At 43.5% G+C, this 22,687-nt stretch overlaps 1 protein-coding gene across 1 annotated transcript in view; it reads left to right on the top strand.

Annotated features, from left to right (window-relative positions):
* The window catches only part of LOC114026874 (core histone macro-H2A.2), a 60,290-nt gene that overhangs the window by 24,314 nt on the left and 13,289 nt on the right, over nucleotides 1–22,687 (top strand). The window contains exons 2-5 of the mRNA XM_027840624.1: nucleotides 540–773; nucleotides 16,699–16,805; nucleotides 20,359–20,556; nucleotides 21,357–21,467. Coding sequence (XP_027696425.1) covers nucleotides 602–773; nucleotides 16,699–16,805; nucleotides 20,359–20,556; nucleotides 21,357–21,467 — 588 coding nt within the window. The 5' untranslated portion in view covers nucleotides 540–601. The remainder of the gene's footprint in view (nucleotides 1–539; nucleotides 774–16,698; nucleotides 16,806–20,358; nucleotides 20,557–21,356; nucleotides 21,468–22,687) is intronic.

The raw sequence follows: 22,687 nt of genomic DNA, 5'->3' as shown, positions 1-22,687 counted from the left end.
GCAGCTGGCAGACTCCATTTTGTTGTCAAATCAGCTGTTCAGCTACCTTGGTATTTGGCTTTATACAAAAGTAACAGCATTGCCTTGAACCGGTGGTATCAAATTCAATTTAAAACAGGATGTCCATATGGAGTCTTGTGGGCTGCATTTTGCCTTAGAAAACCACATATTAACTTTATCTGTGTTTTACTATATTTTTATTTTGTTAAATATTTTCCAATTTCATTTTAATCCAGCTCAGCTGTACTGGAGTGTGCATGAGAAGACACACCTCTACTTTAGACCACAATGGTTCTTAATCTGGGGTCCCTAAACTTGTGGGTTTTTAAAAATATTTTTATAACTGTATTTTAATAGAATTGGTTTCCTTTGTAATTCTATGTATTTTATTTTACGCATTTATAACCATGATTCTGAAAAGGAGTCCGTAGGCTTCATGCTACAGGGGTCCATGACCCCCCAAAAAGTTAATAATCCCTGCTTTCGAGCTATGTGTGCCCTAAATGTGTCCTCAGTCCCATTTTTCTTTCCCTCTACAGCATTGTGGTCAGTGTGACAGAAGATTCTCGTGTCAGCAAACTGAGAGAAAAACGGCAGCAAGATGTCGGGCAGAAGTGGGAAGAAGAAAATGTCCAAACTGTCCCGCTCAGCCAGGGCAGGCGTCATTTTCCCAGTGGGGAGAATGATGAGATACCTGAAGAAAGGAACATTTAAATACCGAATAAGCGTGGGCGCTCCAGTCTATATGGCAGCTGTCATAGAATACCTCGCAGGTAATTTTTTTAAATGTCAAGAAATGAAAATACTTTTCCTGAATTGAACTGAGAACTCATCCCTCACTCTTTTATCTGACACAGTTTATGGGAGGATCATTTAAATTATCTTTTGATTGCTTTAAGGCTAATGGTGATGGACTAGAGAATTCTTGAGCTTGTCTCTTAGCCAAAGGAAATAGCCTATGATGATATTACAAGGTTTACGGGGAATAAGAGAGCAGAGAAACCACAGGATTAAAATAGAGAGCACAAAATCTACAAAAATATTTATAGACCGTTACAGGTGTGCGCCCCTCTCACATCAGGTAAACACCACAAAAGTGTGCCTTGCTATATTACCCTAATTTAGTGTTACTTTGTAACAATGGTATGAAAGCATTATAAACAAACCCAACTCTTGTAAATCTAAACAAAACAAACAAAAACCTGTTACATTGTAACACTAATTGTCTGAGACAGATTGCAACATTGGTCTTGCAAAGTAACCCTCCCCTTAATGTTGCTACCCCAAGTGTGGAACCAAACAATCAGGGTAGCGTGTAGGTGAAAACATAATTTTGCATAAAATATAAACTGAGTGAATATTAGTCATTTTATAAAAGGCTTCATGATTGGATTCTTTTAAAGAGCAAGCTTCCCCAGTGCATTTATAATGTAAGCCAATTAACGAAAATTCAGTTTGCGCTCAAAAAAATATCAACTATATAAAGGAAAGGACAGCGTCCATCGTTAAGTCCTTCCTAGCTGACATGTTCCAGTTTAGTCATAAATGGATTTTTGTTTCATCTAGTTTATTATTAGCCTATGTCAGAGTAAGTAAAAAGGATGGTTACTTTTTTCTTTATCTTGTAGGAAAATATTTTTCCACAAAACTGAAAAATCTTGCCTTGATTATACTTTTTCTATTCAAGAAACACTCTCGTTGGTGTTTATAACTTCCCTTTTGGTTATCCAAGCAAGGAAAGCAACTGCCTTCTTTTCCCAACATTCCGGGTATTTTGGAGACCCCTACCCGATTCGGAAAGGGCCTGCATGCCATAATCTAGGCCACATGTCGGGTTTGCTTCTTCCACTTTCTCTTTCTTCCATGGATGGTTAGATCAGTCTCTCTGCTAGGACTGGCATCATCCATCATCATCGTGTGAATTAAGATTAATAATAAATTAAAATTAATGATAAATGGTCTTAGCGAAGTTATGAAGGTTGTCTATCGTCTCCAGCTCTTACTTGCCACGGACTTTAGTCATTAAGGTGGTGTCTCTGGCATTTTGAAGTGTACTTGCTTACTGAAAGCACAGTTACACCTCAGTAAACTAAGCTCACCCCTGTTTTAAAAAGTAAGTTTCCTCATTATAATCACATCGTCTTAAAATCTCATGTTGGAGAGATATGTGATCTTGTTGGTACAGCTATCGCCCCAAGGGCAAAATGCCACAGTTTCCTATGCTGGTTGGATCTTCTCCATTACCTTTCTGTGATTCGCTAAATCACAGAACTTCCGAGTTGGAGAGGAGGCGGCCATCTGACCTAACCCCCGCCTGAGAAGAGGCTCCTACTCTATTACAGACCCACTAAGTCAGCCTGCAGCCTTTGCTTGAAGACCTCCAGGGAGGAGGGCCTGAGGGCCGCCAGGACTACCCCATTCCATCTGGGGCCCCAGCTCATTATCAAGACCTTTAGGTGAAGCTTACGTCACCTTCTTTGAACTTACTCCATGGAGGCTCTTCCCTATGTTCTAGGACCTTCCTCTGGTTCTTTTCACATCTCCAAGGTAGCAACGCAGCACTTGAGCTTTGCCTGTCACTTTTCATTCTGAAGCCCCAGCTGGCCAGCCTCCTCTGCTGCTCAGACATAGATGCTTGATGAGATCTTTTACACCTCTTTTTGTGCGGGTCGTTATTGGCAACATGCTACAGCCAGCCCTTCCATTGTCCTTTGGATCTCCTGATATTTTAATGGCATTACAGGATTCATCACTGGAAGAAGATGGATGATAAAGAGATGGACTTAGACACCAGCAGGCAGCCTATTGAAAGGCCTGCACCATTTCCCAAATGTTATCCGGCTAAATCTCCTCCTCCCTTTTCAATTCTTAGCCTAGTTCACTGTCCATCTGCAGCATCTATCCAAGATAGAGATGGATAAAGAACTCTAGATGTGAATGAATTCCATGGGCTACCTGTCTAGTTGCATGTCATAATCTGGGCAATAGGTTTCTTAATCTGTTAAGTTCTTAAAATGTGGGTGTTGAGACCAACCTCCTTTACTAGGATAGACCCTATTTAATAATGAAGATGACCTAGGGTTGTTACTATGATGATGATGATGGCAATGATGACTACCACTACTACTAATAATAATAATTATAATAATAACAACAACAACAATAATAGAAACAATCCTGGAAAAGTAGTGAAGCCTGAGAAGTCTGTTATCTGTTTCCATTCTCTTCTTTATAAACCCTTTTCCCAGTTAAAGGCAATCCCTCACCTCACTTCTGAAATGCCCTTCTGTTTTCCTAATTGCTTCTCCCTTACCAAACTAGGGAAGGATATGATAACTAGTCCTTATACTTCATTTATACTAACAGACAATTTCAGCCATGCATTTGTACTTAGTTCAGTTGTAGGCTGACATGCTTTTCTCTTTTGAAAGGAAATTAGCAAATAGCTAAGAAAATGGGGGTAGGATGGTAAGGATACCCTAGAACCCTGCTAGATATCCTGAGCCATCCTTGAAGGCAATTTGACTCAGTCTTAAGATCAGAGGATTTAGAACAGGGGTTGGCAAACTCTTTAAAACTGAAACAATTTCATTTACAAATGCAATAACTTTTCTCATCTCACTGGCTATCCAAAAATAGGTGGTGGGCTGATTTGGCCTGCAAGCCTCAGTTTGCTGACTCTTGCTTCAGGACCTGGACCCTATATACTCTCCCCATTCGTTTTAGAGAAGAGAACACAAAGGCCCAAAAGATGAAATGACCAACTTTTTGTGTCTCAATTGAGTTCTACATACGTTTTGTTCAAAATTAACCTTTGTGTTATCTATCTCTGGGTACAAGTGTATTGAAACTGAAGATTTCAGAACTCTTTCTTATGCCAATCATAACTTACTGACAGATGCTGGGCCAGAAAGTTGAATCAACTAGGTGGCACAGTGGATAGAGGGCTAGGCATGGAGTCAGGAAAACTCCTCTTCCTAGGTTCAAATCCAGCCTCAGATACTTCTTAGATATGTGACCCTGGCCAAGTCACTTCACCATGTTTACCTGAGCTCCTCATCTATAAAATGAGCTGGAGAAAGCAATGGCAAACCACTGCAGTATCCTGAAGTATCCGTATCCAGTATCTAGTATCAAGAAAACCCCAAAGAGGGCCATGAAAACGACTGAACAATTTTACTAACCCCATGATCGTGCACACTCTAGAAAGAAACACCAGAAGATGCTCTCACACTCCTACATACTTATGTGCCTAAAATGAACTTTAAAACACATAATCTTGAAGGCAGACATAATGTTCTACTTCTTTCTTTTCTAATAATCTTATACATTTCCTATTTTGCCTCCGATAAACGTTTATTATCATTTTTTACAGTGCTCCACCCAGGACTGACTGACCCAAGGCAAAATTGAGAAGTAGAAAAAATAGCTTCCAAGTCCCCAGGCTGTCCTTTCTATGACCTTTCCAGCCTCCCTCCCCATCTATGCCTCAGGCACTAGATTTCCTCAGGCTTTCTTTCTACAGCTTCCTATGAAAACCTGCTCTCCAGAAAGGAGCTTACAAAGTTATCCACAGGAAAGCGTAATTGACTGACAAGGCATGAATGGGACACCTCTCCCTGAGGTGGCAGAGTTTTAAAAGAGGCCAAGGAGCCTTCAGCTAAAGGTGTCAGTATAGTGGGGAGAAGGAGGCACCATAAAGTACTTTGAGAAGGATGGAGAAAGTACAGAGGGAAGCAAACAAAAGAGATCACAGGTGGGACACCATTAGCCCATGAAAGGCAGCCCCAGAGGCCCCCACTTCAAAACCAGCTCATTGCTTTAGGATTTCCACCCATTCCTGGTAAGGCCTCTGGAGTATTGTTTTAGGAGACTTGATGAGATAATTCTGCAATACTCGGTGGTGGCTGGGGACAGCTTGGGGGTGGCACTGACAGGCATGCACACAGCAGTCAGGTCCACTGGGCAGGCCCTTCATGTTTGGTGTCAGGGTGCTCTGCTAGAAGGGCTGGCTATTCCATCCCTGCAGGGCTCTGTGTGTGTTTCTGGCTGTGCCACCCAATGCCCAATGTGCACCCAATGCTTGTCCATCTGCACCCAGGCAGAGGGGCTCTGATGACCAGACAAGCCCAGGGCCTACACAGCATCTCCCTGAAAACATTTATTCTAAGCTATTTGATATCCTTTTCCTGTCCTCCCTGGTGAGAAGGGAGTAGGGAGTCAGGGCTAGCGCACGATGGAGATGATGAGGAATTAATAAGTAGAGGCAACGGGGGAAACGTACTGGGGGAGGAGAAGGCATGAAGATGCAAGCATTGCCATGGTCACAACTAAAGGAATTCACAGAGGCAACCAGGGGCCTACACAGAGCCAGAAAACAGAGCTCTTTTAGCAGGGCTAAGGGCACAGAGAGGTGAGGTTCGAATGGCATGAAATCAAAGAAGCTCCACATACAGAAAGGCACAAAGTGTCCATAAAAGATGTCTAACAAAAAATCTTTGCCCTTTTATGGTGTTAGAGATGAGCCCTCTCCCTCCTTACCCAGCTGTGTCCACATTACTGGGAGCCCAGACAGCAGCCTCCCTGCTCAGCTGCCTCAGCCCAGTCTCTCCAACTGCCCTAGACTGGCCCTCACCCAGGGAGAAAGCTGTGACTGTGTTATATTTATTCAATTTTTATTATATGACATATTACCTACCACCAGGTCCATCCCCGAGGGCTTTCTAGATTATTGGGCCTGCTAGAACTTTCACACTTATCTTTTAACATTAAAAAACGAGCCCTAATTGTCACAATCACAGCCCCCTGACCAGATCTCCAAAGAATATGGTTGTACTTACATAATAGGTACTTCATCTGTGTGTATTGATTTGAATCAAACTGAATAGCACATAATCAAAAGGATTCATGGAAAATAGGACTGTTGTTTTCTTTTGAAATCCAAAGTATACACATCTTTTTATTTCTTCCTTGACCAGACTTAGTCCCCCTCAGAGATTCCTGAAAATGAGTCAAGAAGTTTTCAGTAGATTTCCACTGGCTTTTACCTTTCAGATTTATGCTTTTACGACTAGGCTCCCTGCTCCCTACCTCTGCCTTCTGGGGAGCACAGTGCCAAAAGAATGATTGATGTTAAAGAATGCTAGACACTATTCCCCAAAACAGAGACACAGACAATTTAATCGGACAACTTAGGAAAGAGAAAGACTTTCTGTGTCCCATCTGGATTGGTCTATTGCATGATCTCTCTGCATGAGGGGCGGGGGGGCGGGGAGAAGGGTCATACTACTTCTAATCTAAGCATGTGGAGAGGCTGTGCCATGGCTGAAATGTCATGGCAACATGCTACAGCCAACCCTTCCATAGGCTAGATGGAAAGAACAGTAAATTGGGAGCCAGAAGCCTGGGTTCAGATTCTGCCTCCGCAACTTACAAGTGGTGTGGCTTTGGAGGAATTGCTTCACTTCTTGGGACTTTTGCCACCTTACCTCTAAAACGAGGAGACTGGGAATCTTGTTTAAGTACAGATGGGACCAGCAGGCCTCCAGTGTCTCTGCTGCCCATGAGAGGCTTTGATTCTAGGACTTGGTGATCTCTAAGACTTTCCAACTCTAACGTTCTTGGAGTAGCCTTGTGTCTTTTGCTTTGGCCCCAGAAAAAGACTCCTTATTTCTGCCTCCCTGCTTTCCCAGCTATTAAATTGTTATCTCATCACTGTATAATCACTTCATGCTTCAAATAGACGAGAGAAAGAATTGTGTCAAAATGGAACCAAAAGTATGGTGAGGGCTCATTTCATTAGGCAGCAATCAAAAGAATGTGAGTGTGAGGTAACAGACATGCCATCTTAGGATTATTTCCAGTAACGAGAAAATCGATGTAGTAATATGGTCCATTGAAAAGACACAGATGGAAGGGAGGACAGTACTCTTATATACACTCAATAAATGTTAGTGGCATATATGTATACACATTTGCATGTATGTATATATAATGTGTCTATATCTACATATAATATATATGATTATGTCTATTTTTTGTTTTTCAGTCATTTTTTCAGTCATGTCCAACTCTTTGTGACCTTATTTGGGGTTTTCTTGGCAAAGATCCTGGAGTGGTTTGCTATTTTCTTCTCCAGCTCATTTTACAGAAGAGGAAACTGAGGCAAACAAGGTTAAGTGACTTGCTCAGGCTCATATAGCTATTAAGTGTTTGAGGCCACAATTGATTGTGGGAAAATGAGTCTTTGAGACTCCAGACCCAGTGTTCTATCCACTGTACCACCTACCTGCCCTATTATTTATATGGATAGATAGATAGATAGATAGATAGATAGATAGATAGATAGATAGATAGACAGATGGGTGGATGGATAGATAGATGGATGGATAACTAGATAAGTAGATAGATAGATAGATAGATAGATAGATAGATAGATAGATGATAGATACATGGATGGATGGATGGATAGATGGATGAATAAGTAGAGAGAGAGAGATAGTAGCACCCAGTCAGAGGTGTGCTGCTAAATATTTAACAACCATCTCTCTGGGAACATGTACATATGATATACTTATAAGTTTAATCTGCATTATTTTCTCCATCTCTTTCTTCATTCTAGATGATGAACAAAACATTAAGTCAAGCCCTGATTTGTAGTGTTTGAGATGTCTGAGGTAAAGATATTCACAGAGAAAGTTGGCTCTCCTGATCTGATAGGAGCTAGTTCTGGCACACCCCCACATCTAGGATTCCTACCCACATGGGCTTCAAGCACTCTTTGGGATAGCACTGAATCAAAACATAGTTCATACGCCCCCAGTGATGTGTTCATTATTATCAATCAGTCAGAGGATACACATTAGGTACATGTTTGTAGTTATTTAGTATGAGGCAGTTAGGTGGCATAGTAGATAATAAGCCTGACTTAGAGTCAAAAAAACCAACTTAAATTCAGACTCTTCCTCCAGTATACTAGTTTTATAGCGCTGGGCAGGTTATATCATCTCCTTCAGTCTTAGTTTCCTCATCCAAAAAGTCGAGATAATAATAGCACCTACTTCCCAGGGTTGTAATGAGGCTCGAATGAGTTCATATATGTAAAGCACTCTGCAAAACTCAAAGCATTATATAAGTGGTGGCTATTATTATCTCAAAATAAGAGACGTTTAATCAAACATCATAGCCAATAAAGTAGCAAGAAAAGATCTTGACATGTACATATGAGGTATACTCTCCTAACATGCCACCATTGAGGCTAGGGCACACATAGAGAAGAAGGAAGGGAGGGAGGGAGGAAGGAAGGAAGGAAGGAAGGATAGAGAGAGGGAGGGGAGGAAGGAAGGGAGGGTGGGAGTGAGGGAGAAAGAAAGAAGAAAGGAAGGAACAAGGAAGAAAGGAAGAGAAGAAGGGAGGAAGGGTGGGAGCGAGGAAGGGAGGGAAAAAGGAAGCAAGTAAGCATTTATTAAGCACCTATTACATACCAGGCACCGTGTTAAGCGTTTTACAAATATTATCTCATTTGATCCTCACAACAACCTTGAGAGGAAGGTGCTGTTATATTACCTATCCCCATTTTCCACTTGAGGAAACTGAGGCTTAAGTGACTTGACCAGGGTCACCCAGCTAGGAAGTGTCTGAGTCCAGATTTGAACTCGGGTCTTCCTGACTCTAGGCCTAGTGCTCTATCCACTGTGTCCCCTAGCTTCCTCTAGAGAATATATGACCAGGAATGCATATGGAAGGAACATATGTGCCTAGGGAACATACATGAAGGTGCATAAACATGAATCTCTGTGATCAGGGCCCACACCTCAGGTAGCCGGAAGCTGTGCACACATGACTGGGAGCTCCCTTGGTAGTGCTAGTGATGACGTCATTATGACATCATCGTGTGGGTCTCCACTGGGGGCTGTTTCTCCTCTGTGTTGCATGACCATCTCTGCTCGCCTCCACATCTTCACCCTCTATTTTGTTCCCTCTGCTAGGTGGTTCCACCAGTCTCAGGCTCAGTGAGCTGCTTGCTGCTGCCCTCTGCTGGCCTTCAGTTCTTTTTTTTATTTTATTTTATTTATTTTATTGTTTTTTTAGGCAGTTGGAGTTAAATGACTTGCCCAGGGTCACACAGCTAGTGTCAAGAGTTTGGAGGCTGGATTTGAACTCAGGTCCTCCTGACTTCAGGGCCAGTGCTCTATCCACTGCGCCACCTAGCTGCCCCTGGCCTTCAGTTCTTAAAGACTGTCTGCTGCTTGCAGACATCTCCTGAGGAGCTGGGGCTCTAAGGTACCATCTCCAGGTAGAGCATGAAGAAAAGGCAGCAGAGTGTCCCACACCAAGATTGTCTGTTTTGTCTCACTGCCACTGCTTGGTGTTGATTAGAGGTCTGTGATCCTAGACAGATGTTTGACTTGAGGTCAGAAAATTACTTTTAACTTATGTCAAACAAGAGAGAGACAGAGAGACAGAAACAGAGAGAGAACCCAGAGGGCCCTGGTCTCATTGCACATAGTGGCAGCTGGCTGGTTAAACTGCAAACATACATCGTGCAGATCTATTGCTGTGTATAATCAAAGTAAACTTGTGAGAACACAGAGGAGGAAAACCTTCACCTAATTTGATAAATCGATCCTATAGGGATGACATCGCTATTTTTGAGCCTTTTTTCAAAGTAAATTTAAGCTTAATCTATTCAGTTTGAGCAAATCACAGTTTCTGTCAGCTGGAGGGCAGTGTCCAGTCCCACCTGCCCTGGCACCTCTCCCTCCACAATAGACCCAACGAGGCTCTCTCTGAGAGCCCTTCAGTAACCAGAGCCCACTTGCCCCCAGGCCCTCTTCCACCTCTAAAGAGTTTTCATCTTTAGGAAATTTTTCCTTGCATCAAGCCTAAATCTCCTTCTGTAACTTCACACCTTACTTCCTAGTTCTAACTCCTAGGGCCAAGAAGAACAAATCTAATTCCTCTTCCATGTGATAGCTCTTCAGATATGGAAGATGGCAGTAGAAGTCTTCTCTCCTTTGAGCCAATGTCCCTTTCAATGTCTTCCAACTGATCCTGATACAGAACATGAATGAGACTTACTTCTATCAGTCCTTTTGTGTAGAATGAGCTCAGTGGTTATAAGGTCTTGTTCATTCAAGCAAGAGTGACCAGTGTACAGAGGAATGGTCTGAAGTAGCATCTAGAGAACCACAGGGCAAAGGTTGGGTAAAAGAGTTAAGGTGATGGGACCAAAAGGGAGAAACAGAGAGGGGAGAGATAGAGAGAGGCCAACGGGACTTGGAAACTGGTTTGATTCACATCTCACTTCCAACTCTTACTAGCTGTATGACCTAAGCAAACCCATGGAAACTCTCAGAGCCTCAGTCTCTTTATCTTTCCTTAACTCCAAGCAGATATTGCTGCCTGAGTACTTAACCCTGTTTGTTGATAAAGACACTCTACTATTTGCCCCCTGGATAATGTGCTCCACCCAACAGGAGAAGCTCCTGGAAACTTGACAAGCTCTAGCAAGCTCTCAGAAAGCAGGCTGCCCTTGGCCCCCTGTAGGTAGCAGCAGATTGTGTTGTTAGTCTAGGGGAGGGTGTGGAGGGGAGTATATCCCTTTAGATCTTTGTGTTTTTGTGTGTTCCTTTGAGATTCCTACAGTTTTCCTTAGTATGTTCATTTTGTCTTACTTTGCTTGTCAGCAGTATTTATGAACCCTGACATCTGTCCATCTAGCTATCAGGCAAAAAGATCAGGAGTATGTCTGTTACCCTTGAGCCTTTCCAGTCCCACGTGAATAGATGCACCTTAGCTGGAGGGCACTAAAGGTGTCCCCAAGCTGACATGAAATGTGATAAATCCAACTGCCCACAAGAAGAAAAACTAGATTAGCTTATCCTCCCTCTCTTCCTCTCCTTTGACTGTGACAAGCTAGAAATCAACACACCAGTTCCCTAAAGACAAATTCACACTACTTCATTAAGTGCATCCTCCTCTCCTCCTCAGGCAGTTTAAACTCTAACTTGAAGCCCACCATCTGGGTAGAATCTGGCATCCAGACTCCCCCAGGCATCCCAGGTGGCAGGCTGGCAACCAAGAGCTCCACCTCCAGGGACGTTGGGGCATGGAGCTCTCCGTATTGTGCCTCCGACTTGAATTGAGTTTTACAAAACAAATTTATTTGTGAAAATGCATTTATAATTCCTTTCTTGTCTTTTTTTTAGTAGTCATTTTAGGAAGATCACAAATTAGGCAAATCAATCTTTGGTACAAATGACTGAAGAATTGATTGATTTTCTTTTTAAGTTTAATCATTAAAGCCCAAACCAATAACTAGGCCTCCCCAAAAAGCTTTTGTCAAATAATAAACATGCGAAAGATACTAAGAGGATTAGTTTGTTAATGATATAATGCATTTCCTCTATGAAGCACCACATAAACAAACTCTTGATGAGTTTTTTGTTAATAATTCTTATTTAGTTAGTATGACATACTCAGATCACTTTCATCACTGGAGTATGAACTTTTTGTGGATATTATTATTTCCCTATATGAATTTTGTTTGAAAACATCAATTTGTTTTCAGGACACAGAATTTCAGAGAATATGCTGATCTGAGCTGGAGAAAAAGATTGCTCACCAAGAGCCCTCTACAGTCAATGAAGTGACTGGCCCTGTTTAAAAAAAATCCGAATTTTAGTCTTTGTGAGACCACTCCTTTCATTTCTTCCTCAGTATTAAAGGGAGCAAGTATAATCTTGGCTAAATATTACAGATTGGCCCTTTCTTCTGGTTCCTGAGACCCAGGGATTTTTTTAAGGTTCTGAGGTTTTTGAGGGTGGGATAGTTTGGGGTCAAAACAAAACTCAACAATATCCTTTTTAAAATGAGTAGGAGAAAATAGTGAGAGAAAAGGAATGGAAGAGAGAAGAAAAAGAGGAAGAAAGAAAAGAAGGAAAGACAATTTGGGCTGTCTGGACTATTGTAATAGCCTCCTAAATGATTTTCTTCCCTCCAGACTCTTCCAGTCTCCTCTCCATTATCTTTTCTTAATATTCAATCTTATTTTATTTCTCTATCTGCATTCTCTCCCATCCATTCCACTCGCTAGTTAAGAAAGCAAGAAAAACAAAATCCTTGCTACGAACATGAAGAGTGAGGCTAAACAAATTCCCTCACTGGCCATACATACACACACATGTGCATGTGTGTATGTGTGTATGTATACATATATCTCAACCTGTACTCTGAGTCCATTACTTCTCTATAAGATGGTGGGTAGTATGTTATGGCATGTGGATGCTATGAAATACTATTGTGCTGTAAGAAATGAACCAAGGGGACCACTTGAGAGAAACCTGGGAAGACTTGTATGAAATGATGCAAAGTGAATGGTAATAGCAATATTGTATGATGATCATCTTTAAAAGAGTTAGGAAATCTGATCAACGAAATGACCAACCACAGTTCCAGAGGACTCAGGATAAAACATGCTATCCATCCATGAGTTCAAATTCTGGCTCAGCTACTTACAAGCTGGGTGACTTTGGGCAAGGTGAACCCCTCTGGACCTATTTCCTCATCTACTAAATGAAGGAGTCAGACTAGCTAGTCTCTAAGGGTCCTTCCATCAGTCAGTCAATAAACATTTATTAAGCACCTACTATGTGCCAGGCACTGTGCTAAGCATCTTGCTCTGGATCTATGATCTCATCAACTTAGTGGAAGGTCCCAGGAATTTCTCTGGGGGAATAAATATTTGGTTATGCTGTGGCCAACATATTGCATGGCAAACTTAGCTGGGATGATAGAAAGTAGTTATTGAATCCTTATGAATAGACAAACATGAGGGATTACTTCCATTTTAAACAAAGTCAATGAAAAATCAAGATCCGAGAACTTAGTCTCATATCATCATTAATAATAACAATGATGATTAGTTGTGTCTGACTCTGTGACCCCATTTGGGGCTTTCTTGGCAGGGAGACTGGAGTGGTTTGCCATTTCCTTCTCCAGTTCCTCTTACAGATGAGGAAACTGAGGCAAACAAGGTTAAGTGACTTGGCCAGAGTCACACAGCTAGTAAGCGTCTGAGGCCAGATTTGAACTCAAGTCCTCCTGAATCCAGACCCAGCACTCTATCCACTGAGCCATCTAGCTGCCTACTTGTTTATGTAGCACTTTAAGATATGCAATGTTTCTTACATGTCAACTCATTTGATCCTCACATATACTCTGGGAGGTAGGTGCTATTATTTCCCCATTTTGCAGATGAGGACACAGAGGCAGATGAAGGTATGACTTAGGTCACAGGATGATTTCTCTGCATAAAACTATGAGACATCAGGGTGACAAGGCAACCAAAGGACCTAATACATCCTGAGGCTTCCTTCACAGAGCCACGAGGCTTCCTTCACAGAGCCACGAGGCTTCCTTCACAGAGCCACGAGGCTTCCTTCACAGAGCCACGAGGCTTCCTTCACAGAGCCATGGTGCTTCAGAGGAGGGAAGTGGTGGTCCTGCTGCCTGCTACATTAGCCAACCCATATCCCGAGTAGTGTCTTTATTTCTGGCTTCCAGATTTTAGGGATAGTATTGGTGAGCTTGGGCGCATCCAGAGGATGGCCTGGGATGGCCAAGGGCTCAGGGTCATGTTGTTTACAAATCTCCCCGAGGGAAAAGAGAACTTGGTATAGCCCATCAGTCAACATGCATTTTTAGTACTTACTAGGTACCAGGGGCTGTGCTAAGTGCAGGGAATATGAATACATGGGGCAGGGGAGAATGAAAGTCCTGATCCTCAAGAAGAAGTTTAGATTCTAATGGAGGAGAGGGGAGATGGGGAGTCATGGTAGAGAGCATCCTGTAGAGATGTGTCAGCAGAACAGCCTGGAGAGGCACCGAGACACAGTCAGCCTGGGCATCCTTCCTCAAATGGAGATTCTAGGGGCAGCTAGTGGTGCAGTGGATAGAGCACCAGCCCTGGAGTCAGGAAGACCTGAGTTCAAATCCAGTCCTAGACACTTGACATTTACTAGCTGGGTGACCCTAGACAATCACTTAACCCCATTACCTAGCAAAAACAAAAAACTAAAAACAAAAAAAAAAACTGGGGCAGCTAGGTGGTGCAATGGATAGAGCTCTGGCCTTGGAGCCAGGAGGACCTGAGTTCAAATCCGGTCCCAGACCCTTGACACTTACTAGTTGTGTGACCCTGGGCAAGTCACTTAACCACTGTTTGCCTCAGTTTCCTCAACTGCAAAATAGAGAAGAGCACCTACTTTCCATTTATGAGGATCAAATGACTTAACATGTAAATTACTTTGCAAACCTGCAAGTGTTATATAAATGCTAGCTATTGTCGTTGTTAATAATGATGATCTGAGACTATTTAGGTTCTTGGATCTTGATTTTTTTAATTGATTTTAGGGGCTTTTTAATTTGCCTATTTTTTTGTTTTGAGGGGCAGGGTCCTCACCAAGTGATGATTACTCTCTTTAATTTAGAAAAGTATTTTGTCTTGGTAATATTTCCTTTCGGTACCCAATATCATCACTATTGCACTGTGCAGTGGTGAAAATGGTACTAACTCCTCTGGGTCTTGGTTTCTTCCTCTAAAAAATGAAGGGGGGGTTGACTTATTTTTAAGATGCCTTCCAGCTTGAAACCTTTGAGCTTTTGAGTAATGCATTGTCACTAATACTGTAGGGTGAATTTCTTTATAAGTTTCTCTCGAGCTCAGTATGTCCAAAACAAAACCCATTATCTTTCCCCACAAATCCATCCTTCTTCTGAACTTGCCAATTACCATCGAGGTCCTCACCATCTTTCTAGTCACCCAGGTTTGCAGCCTCAACATCTCCCTCGACTTCTTTCTCTCACTCATCCCACATATCCGTTCGGCTGCCCAATCTTGTCCTTTCCACATTCACAACATTGCTCACCTACTCCCCTCCTCTCATAGCTGCTTTACCCTAGTTCAGCCTGGACCATTGCAACAGCCTCCTACTTGGCCTCTTGGCCTCAAGTCTCTCCTTGCCTCAATCTATCCTCCTCAGAGCTGTCAAAGTGATTTTCCTGAAATGTAGGTTTCACCATGTCCTCTGCCTACCCACTAAACTCCACTGGTTCCCTATTATGTGTAGGATCAAAGGTAAATTCCTCTGTTTGGCCTCCCACTCTTTACAAATGGCCCTTCCTGTATTTCCAGTGTTTTAACAGATGGCTCCCTTTCATGCTTTTTCTGCAGTCCAGCCATTCTGGCCCCTTTTCTCTTCCTTACACCAAAGGCTCCGTCTCTCACCTCTGAGCTTTTCCAATGGCTGTTTCCCATGCCTGCAATGCTCTCCCCCATCACCTCTACCTCTTCATTTCTCTGACCCTCTTGGAGACTCAGTTCAAGCACCACCTCCTCCAGGAGGCCTTTGTAGACAGTCCTCCAAGATGACCTTCAATATACTCTGGACTCATCTTGTACATACCTTTATGTGTATATATATATATGTTGTTTCCCCTATTAAAACATAAATTCCTGGAAGGTGGGGACTATTTTGTCCTTTTCTGTGTTTCTAGAGCTTACTAAAAACTTGGTAAGGAGGTAATAAATGCTTGTTAATTAACTGACAAAAGGAATCTGGGATGGGGCTCAGGGAAAAGCAGTAGGTAGCCCTGGTTCCAGAAGCAACATCTGATGGCAAAGTTTATCAGGAGCCTGAGAAGCATGTTGTGGAGTTAGGGGATAGATTTTATGTAAAGCATTTGCCTACGCCAAATTAACTTCCAAATACAGCCTCGATGATGGACAGAGATGCCCCCTTGCTTATAAGATCCAGCATCTCCCAGTAGGATGGTCTGTGGGGCTGTCCGGGCAGAGCAGGCTTGGATGTCCACAAACTCTGGCATGGATTTCAGGTGGCCTTCCCAACCTTTCAGAGCTCACAAGGTCACAGTCCGGTCCATCTCCAATCCTCTTTGACAGAAGGTTTTCTCTCTTTCTCCACCCAGAGGCTTACAATAGCAGTTTTCTAGACCACAGCCAGGCGGAGGAGGGGAAAGGAAAAGGAGGAAGGAAAAAGAAGAGAGGGAGAGAGAGAAGGAGAGAAAGAAAGGGAAGAGAAAGAAAGAGAGGCACAGAGAAGAGAGAGGGAGAGGGACAGAGGAGGGAGAAAGAGAAAGAGAAGGGGAGAGACAGAGGAGAGGAGTGTAGGAGGAAGAAAGAAGGAGAAATAGAGGGGAGAGAGAGGAGGGAGAAATAGAGAAAAAGTGGGGGAAGAAAGAAAAGAAATAGTGGGAGGAAGGGAGAGAGGAGGGAAAAGTGAGAGAAGAGAGAGTGGGGGGGGAGAAATGGGGGGGAGACAGAGGAGGGAGAAAGAGAGAGAGAAAAAGGGGAACAAAGAAAGAAGTCAATCAAAAATCCGTTCTCGTCCACTCTGGCTAGTGGCCTGGAAGCAACAGTAGATTGCCCGCACCTTCCCCGAAGTGATAAACCAGCGGAGCCCTCCATCCACCCGACATGGTCAGACACCTCCAGAAGCAGGCAGCCCGGCGCTCCCTCATTGGCCAGTCCTCCCCCGAGCTCCACCCCGCCCCAGCTCCAGCTCGGTCTTTGTTCGGCTATCTCCTGCCAGCCGGAGAACAGTCCTCAGGTTCTGACGTTCCTGGAGGGCTGCCTTGCCCCTCACTCTCGCTGATCTTGTGTCCTGTACTTTTCAGCTGAGATATTAGAACTGGCCGGAAATGCTGCGCGGGACAATAAAAAGGCTCGGATCGCTCCCAGACACATCCTCCTGGCAGTTGCTAATGATGAGGAGCTAAACCAGGTAGGTCTGCAGCACGAAAACACTCAAGAGAGCCGCGGCTGCGCTTAACCAAGGGATTCTGCGCATCATTTGTAGTCTGCAAATCCACCAGTTACATATTTAGATTGAAAACCGAGACAGTAACAGAGTAACCCCCCCCCCCAGCCTTCCTGATGTAGACAAAAACAACACCCTTTGGCACTCCTCCCCCTAATTCCCCTCTATTCATGGCACCAGCACCCCCCCACCCAGCCACCCAGCTCCAGTTGTTTCACCATTCTGTGGATTTATTCCGTGCCCCATTTGGTGCCATTTTTCTTCATGCACAACTCACCCCTGGTGACATGCCACAGCCAGCAGAAATCCACCATGCTTCTCTCCATCACCTTCTGGTGACCTGCAGTTTTGATTCATAGGAATAATATGCTAATAATGTCAGAATTATTGTTTTACTGTTTCCCATAAATACTTTCTTTAGTTACAAATAGAACATTTTGGCTTGAAATGTTTATATGTTTCTGAGATGCCCTGCATGTGTTTCTATAGTTTCTTTGCCCTGATCATTTCAAGGCAATTCATTTTTATAACAGCCAACATTTATATAGTGTTTGAAGGTCTGCAAACCATTTTACATATAGAATCACAGAATATGAATGTTGGAAGGGTCCCCAGGGGTTGTCTATTCCAAATCCACACGTGAAAAGAATCCCCACTACAAAAAAAGTGCTCATCTGGCTTATGCTTGATGATCTCCAAGGAGGGGATGCTGGGGGACACCTCCAAGTGTCAGGGAGCCCTTGACATCTCTCCTGTCCACCCTCAGTCTTTTCTTCTGCAGGCCAAACACGCCCAATTCCTCATGTGTCATAGACTGCAGGTCTTCCGCCATCTTGGTGGTCCATCTCTGGACACTCAGCTTATCAATTAAACCGTAGCATCCAGAACTGAACACAGTACCCTAGATGAGGTCTGATGAATACAGAAGACAGTGGGATAGTCACCTCCCTATTCCTGGAAGTCTGAACCTCTCTAGCCCAAGATAACCTTTGCTTTTTTTGTCTATCCCATCAAGCTGCTTGCTCACCTTAAGCTTATAGTCCTCTAAAACCCCCAACATCTTTTTCAGAACATCTACTGTCTATCCACACCTCCTCAGTCTTATACTTGTGAAGTTAATTTTTATACCCAAGTGCAAAAGTTTACATGTATCTCTATTAAATTTCATCTTATTTGATTCCTAATTCTCTAACCCTTTAAATCCTAACTCTGTCATCCATTGTATTAGCTATCCCTCCAAATTTCGTGTCATCTGCTAATCTGATGAACAAGCCATCTGTGCCTTTATCCAAGTCATGATAAAAGTGTTAAATAGCACAAAACCAGCACAGATCTCCGGGGCACTCCACTGGAGACATCCTGCCATGCTGACTGAACCATGAACAACTACTCTCTGAGTCTGGCCATCCAACCAGTTCCAAATCCCTATCGCTCCATCTTCTCTACAAGGATACTGTAGCACCCCACTATACTGGGGGTTACTCTCCCAGCTTCCACTGACATTGGCAGGCCGGGAGCCCCAGAGGATGGCTAACTACTTCTCCCCTCGAGGTTTTAGGGGTAACCCTGATGGGCTGGATTCAAAACTAGCTTGCTGTTTTATGCAGTGGAACCCTAGCTCTATTAAAGCAGTTCATGAGCCCCCATAGAGTATGCTCCCCACTGATGATCAAAATTAGCCAACCAGAGTTAATTAACTTTAACAAGAATCATTGTATAATGAAAACAAATTAGTACAAAATCAGTCCCCCTCCCCCAAGAGTCTAGGACATATTCTCCTTTTTTATGTCTGTGTATGTATATTCAGATGTGTATATATACAGTGTCCCAAAAGTCTTAGTACAGTTTTAAGCTTTAATAGTTTGGACACATATAGATTCTATATGTGTGTATGTATGTATCTCCATATCCGTGTCTATAACTAGGATGTACAGATATAGATAGTATATATGTATATATAGAGATAGATATACAGACACATACATACACCTACAGAATTCCTGAAGAGAGTGATCTCGAATTTAAAAAGTGCAGGTAGCAAAAGGGTACCTCATCGCTCCTTTCCTCCCTTTGGGGAGCTCTCATGAAGGTCTCCTTGGTGGGTACTGCTTTCTGCTGGACTCTGAGGGTCAGGGCCTCGGGAGAATCTTGAAGCTGCTTTCATTCACTGTGTCTCAGCTCATGCCATCAGCAACTTCTATTCCAGTAACATGGCCACCAATGCCAATGGGGAGGCCAGACCTTCTAGTCTTTCAGAGCTCAAGGTCTGGCTCCTTCCTTCTCCTCCTTCCCACCCCCCACTAAAAATGATTCCCTCTCTGAGGCTTGGCTAGAGCTGCTCCTCCACTAGGCTGGCCTGCTATTGGATTGTGGGATTCCACACTAGCCCACTCTGCCCTCCTCACACCCCACAGGGGTGACTCATTCTCTTGCCCCAGTCACAAGCTCTTCCCTTACAGCATCCTCTGCTTTCATTCGATGACCCTTAGAAGTCCTCCACTTCTCCCAAAATGATGAAAGACTCAGTTTGTCCATAGTTTACACCTTTGATTGATAGAGTTGGCTAAGAATTACTCACATCTGATTTAGATCTTTGGTTGATTGATTCCTTAACTCAATCACAGCTGATATTAAGTGGAGATGAAGCGTGTGGCACCTGCTTCTTATACTAGCATGAAGTGATTTATCAAAAGCGTTAGTAAAATCTAAGTGTCCACAACATTCCCATCCTCTGCCAGTTTAATCATTCCATCGAGAAAGGACATCAGTTTACTCTGGCATGACCTGATCTTGATGAAGACAAGTTTGCCGCCCTCTGGTCCTCACAACAAACCTGTGAGATGGTGTTTAATGGGATGGTGTTTAAAAGTCTTTAAGCCATCCACCTCACCTGTGAACCTCTTTTTTAATACAATTTTTTGGCCCAGAATTATTATTTCATTGGCAAAGGGAACTCCCAGTGGGGGAATTCCCTCAGTGACTGTAGTGTAACCTATCTTTAGTAGTTGCCTAGAGCACTGAGGAGTTGACTTACTTGGGGTCGCACACACAGCCAGCAGGTAGCAGAGGCAGAACAGGAATCCAGGTGTGCTTTACCTGAGCTCAGCTCTCTATCCATTGGGTCGTGATGGCTCTCCTGTCACACTCTTCATAGAAGGTATCAATCAATCAGTAAACATTTATTAAGTACCTCCTATGTGTCAGGCACTGTGCTAAGTGCCCTGGGTACTGCCCTCAAGGAGCTCCTCTGGAATTCTTTAGCCCTCCACAGCTCTTAAGGTTCCATCCCCCTGTCCTGCTCCTTTACCTCTGTTTTACATTCTCGCCATGGGCACAGAATGTCTTGGTAACTAAGAAAGCATAGTAACGGTTCAGGGAGTATAAAGACATTTAAATTATGTATGTTGTCATCTCTTTAGAAAGACAGAGTAGAGGAGTAGAGCATAAGAAACCTCCTAATGAAAGATTCTGAATTGGGAAAGTCTGCCATGCTCTCTCCTGCGCTTTCTCCCTTCAGCTGCTAAAAGGAGTGACCATCGCCAGTGGGGGAGTCCTGCCTAGGATTCATCCAGAGCTGTTGGCCAAAAAGCGAGGGGCCAAAGGCAAGTCTGAAACAATCCTTTCCCCTCCCCCAGAGAAGAGAGGCAGGAAATCGACTTCGAGCAAGAAGGGTGGGAAGAAAGCCAAAGCCGCCAAGCCAAGGACATCCAAAAAGGTAAACTGAGAGCACATATGTGGGAGAGCCTGGGCAAAGAGGAAAGGTTGAAAGGTGGAGTCCTGGCCAGCTTTCTTAAAAAGCTAATGTATCTTAGCACCTTGAAGTTGGAGAAAGTTAACAAGGATTTGAATCAAGAAATGTATCAACCTTTAGGTATTGAGAAAGAACGGGACTTAAACCATTAAAACAGCCCTAATTCATAGGTTCTAAAGCTGGAAGGGACTTTAGACATAATCTAGTTCAATTTTCACTTTACAAATGGGGAAACTGAGGCCCAGAGAAGCAAAAGGACGGGCCCAAGGTCACGTGTAAGTGCCAAAACCAAGACTGAAACCTAGGCCTTCTGACTCCAAACCCAGTATGAATTCCCCTCCGCCATGCTGTCCCCAACTCCTGTGAGACAGAAACATACATGACTGCCTGCCCCAGCCCCTGTTGTTTGCCCCTATGCATAGGAGGAAAAGTACTCAAATGATCTCAAAGGTCTTCCCACCTCCAGAGGCTACAATCCTATGACCATGGCCACCTGACAACCATTACGGTGATCTGCAATGGAAGAGGAAAAAGTCCATGGGGAGGTGGAATGGGAGGGATCCATGCATCTCCGACGAACTGCTTCCATAAGGCCCCTCTACCCTTCTCTCCTCCCTCTCTCGGCCTCCTTTGACTCAATCCAAAATGGACAGATCACAAGGCCCGACCCCTTTTTATCCAAACTAGTGACATGAATGGCATGACTACACAATGACCATTGGGCTGGTTTCCCATCTCTCTGTCCATCTGATTTCTGTCAACAGTCCAAAGCAAAGGACGGTGACAAAGAAGGCGCCTCAAACTCGACATCAGAAGATGGCCCTGGGGATGGATTCACCATCCTTTCTTCCAAGAGCCTTGTTCTGGGGCAGAAGGTAATAAAAACAATCCTAGTGTGAGATTGTAAAAACAACAACCTGTTATTCATCAGCAGGTAGGTCTTTCCCACCTCATACGACGTCAGTGCAACTGAGCGGGGCTAGGCTGGGACTGTGCGTTTTTAGAAATGAAGACTATGGCGATCTCTGTCTTGTAAAAGCTAAAATGGTGTTTGGTTTCAAAGACTGGCACACACATTGGTCAGCCTATGAGCGAAAGTAAAATGTGTTATCAGGCAGGTAAATAAATCAGTCAGAAGCATGGCTTTCCTAAGAAACCTCCAGACACCTCTATTTCTGTGCCCATACACACATAAAAAATGGTCTGCTACAGGTTAGCCTTACACTACTTGAGGTAATTAGTTTTTTTTTTTAAGAAAAGAAAGAAAATAGAAATATGTTTTATTAAATATCCCTTGTGTTAGAAATTAATTATTCAATAGGAATTCAGTCTGCTCTCCTCTGGTCTTTGAAAAGAAAACAAATACATTTTAATCATCTTGGGGAACATAAAAGCTGCACAGCCAAATATGCAAATTCATATCTACAAATGTAAACTGAGAGGGCAGTTTATCTAGCCGGTCAACTGGGGCATGAAATAAGATGCATTCAGAAACTCGCCATTAATCACTCCTTCGGTAGCAGGCTCTCAGTATGTGAAAGCTGAAAAGGATTTAGACAGGCGAGGACTATGGGGATCTGCCAGTCCAACCCGCTCATCTATAGATGAGGAGAGAGGTTTCCAGAGACTCACTTGTCAGAGGTGACCCAGCTAATGAGTGGCAGGGCTGGGAGGAGGCCCCCCAGGACCACCACCACAGGAAGCCTCCGAGTCCTTCCTGGCAATAGAATCCCCATTCAAGGCAGGGGGATACTGCATCCTAAATGCCCTGAGGGCTTATGCCTAACAACAGCTTCTTTCTCCATTGTCGTTGGAAATGAGGGCAAGAGTTATTCTCCCTATTTCAGAGACGTGGAGAGGGAAAGTAGGGAAGGGGAAGAGAGACCGCATGGAATCTGCAAGGCTGGTGGGAAGCTCTTTTGCTCTCTCCTTCAGTAGGAATTAGGCCACCCTAATAGGAGCTCCCATTTCTCTAATGTGTTGGGGCTTACCAAGTATTTTCCTATGATCACCGTGAGGCAGGAGGGACATTATTAATACATTTTGCAAGTAGTAGTAGTAGTAGTAGTAGTAGTAGTAGTAGTAGTAGTAGTAG

This window comes from Vombatus ursinus, unplaced genomic scaffold (genome assembly GCF_900497805.2).
Source record: "Vombatus ursinus unplaced genomic scaffold, bare-nosed wombat genome assembly UNPS02014847.1, whole genome shotgun sequence".
NCBI lineage: Eukaryota > Metazoa > Chordata > Mammalia > Diprotodontia > Vombatidae > Vombatus > Vombatus ursinus.
The sequence above is the reverse complement of the archived record's forward strand: the minus strand, read 5'-3'. Positions and strand labels throughout refer to the sequence as shown.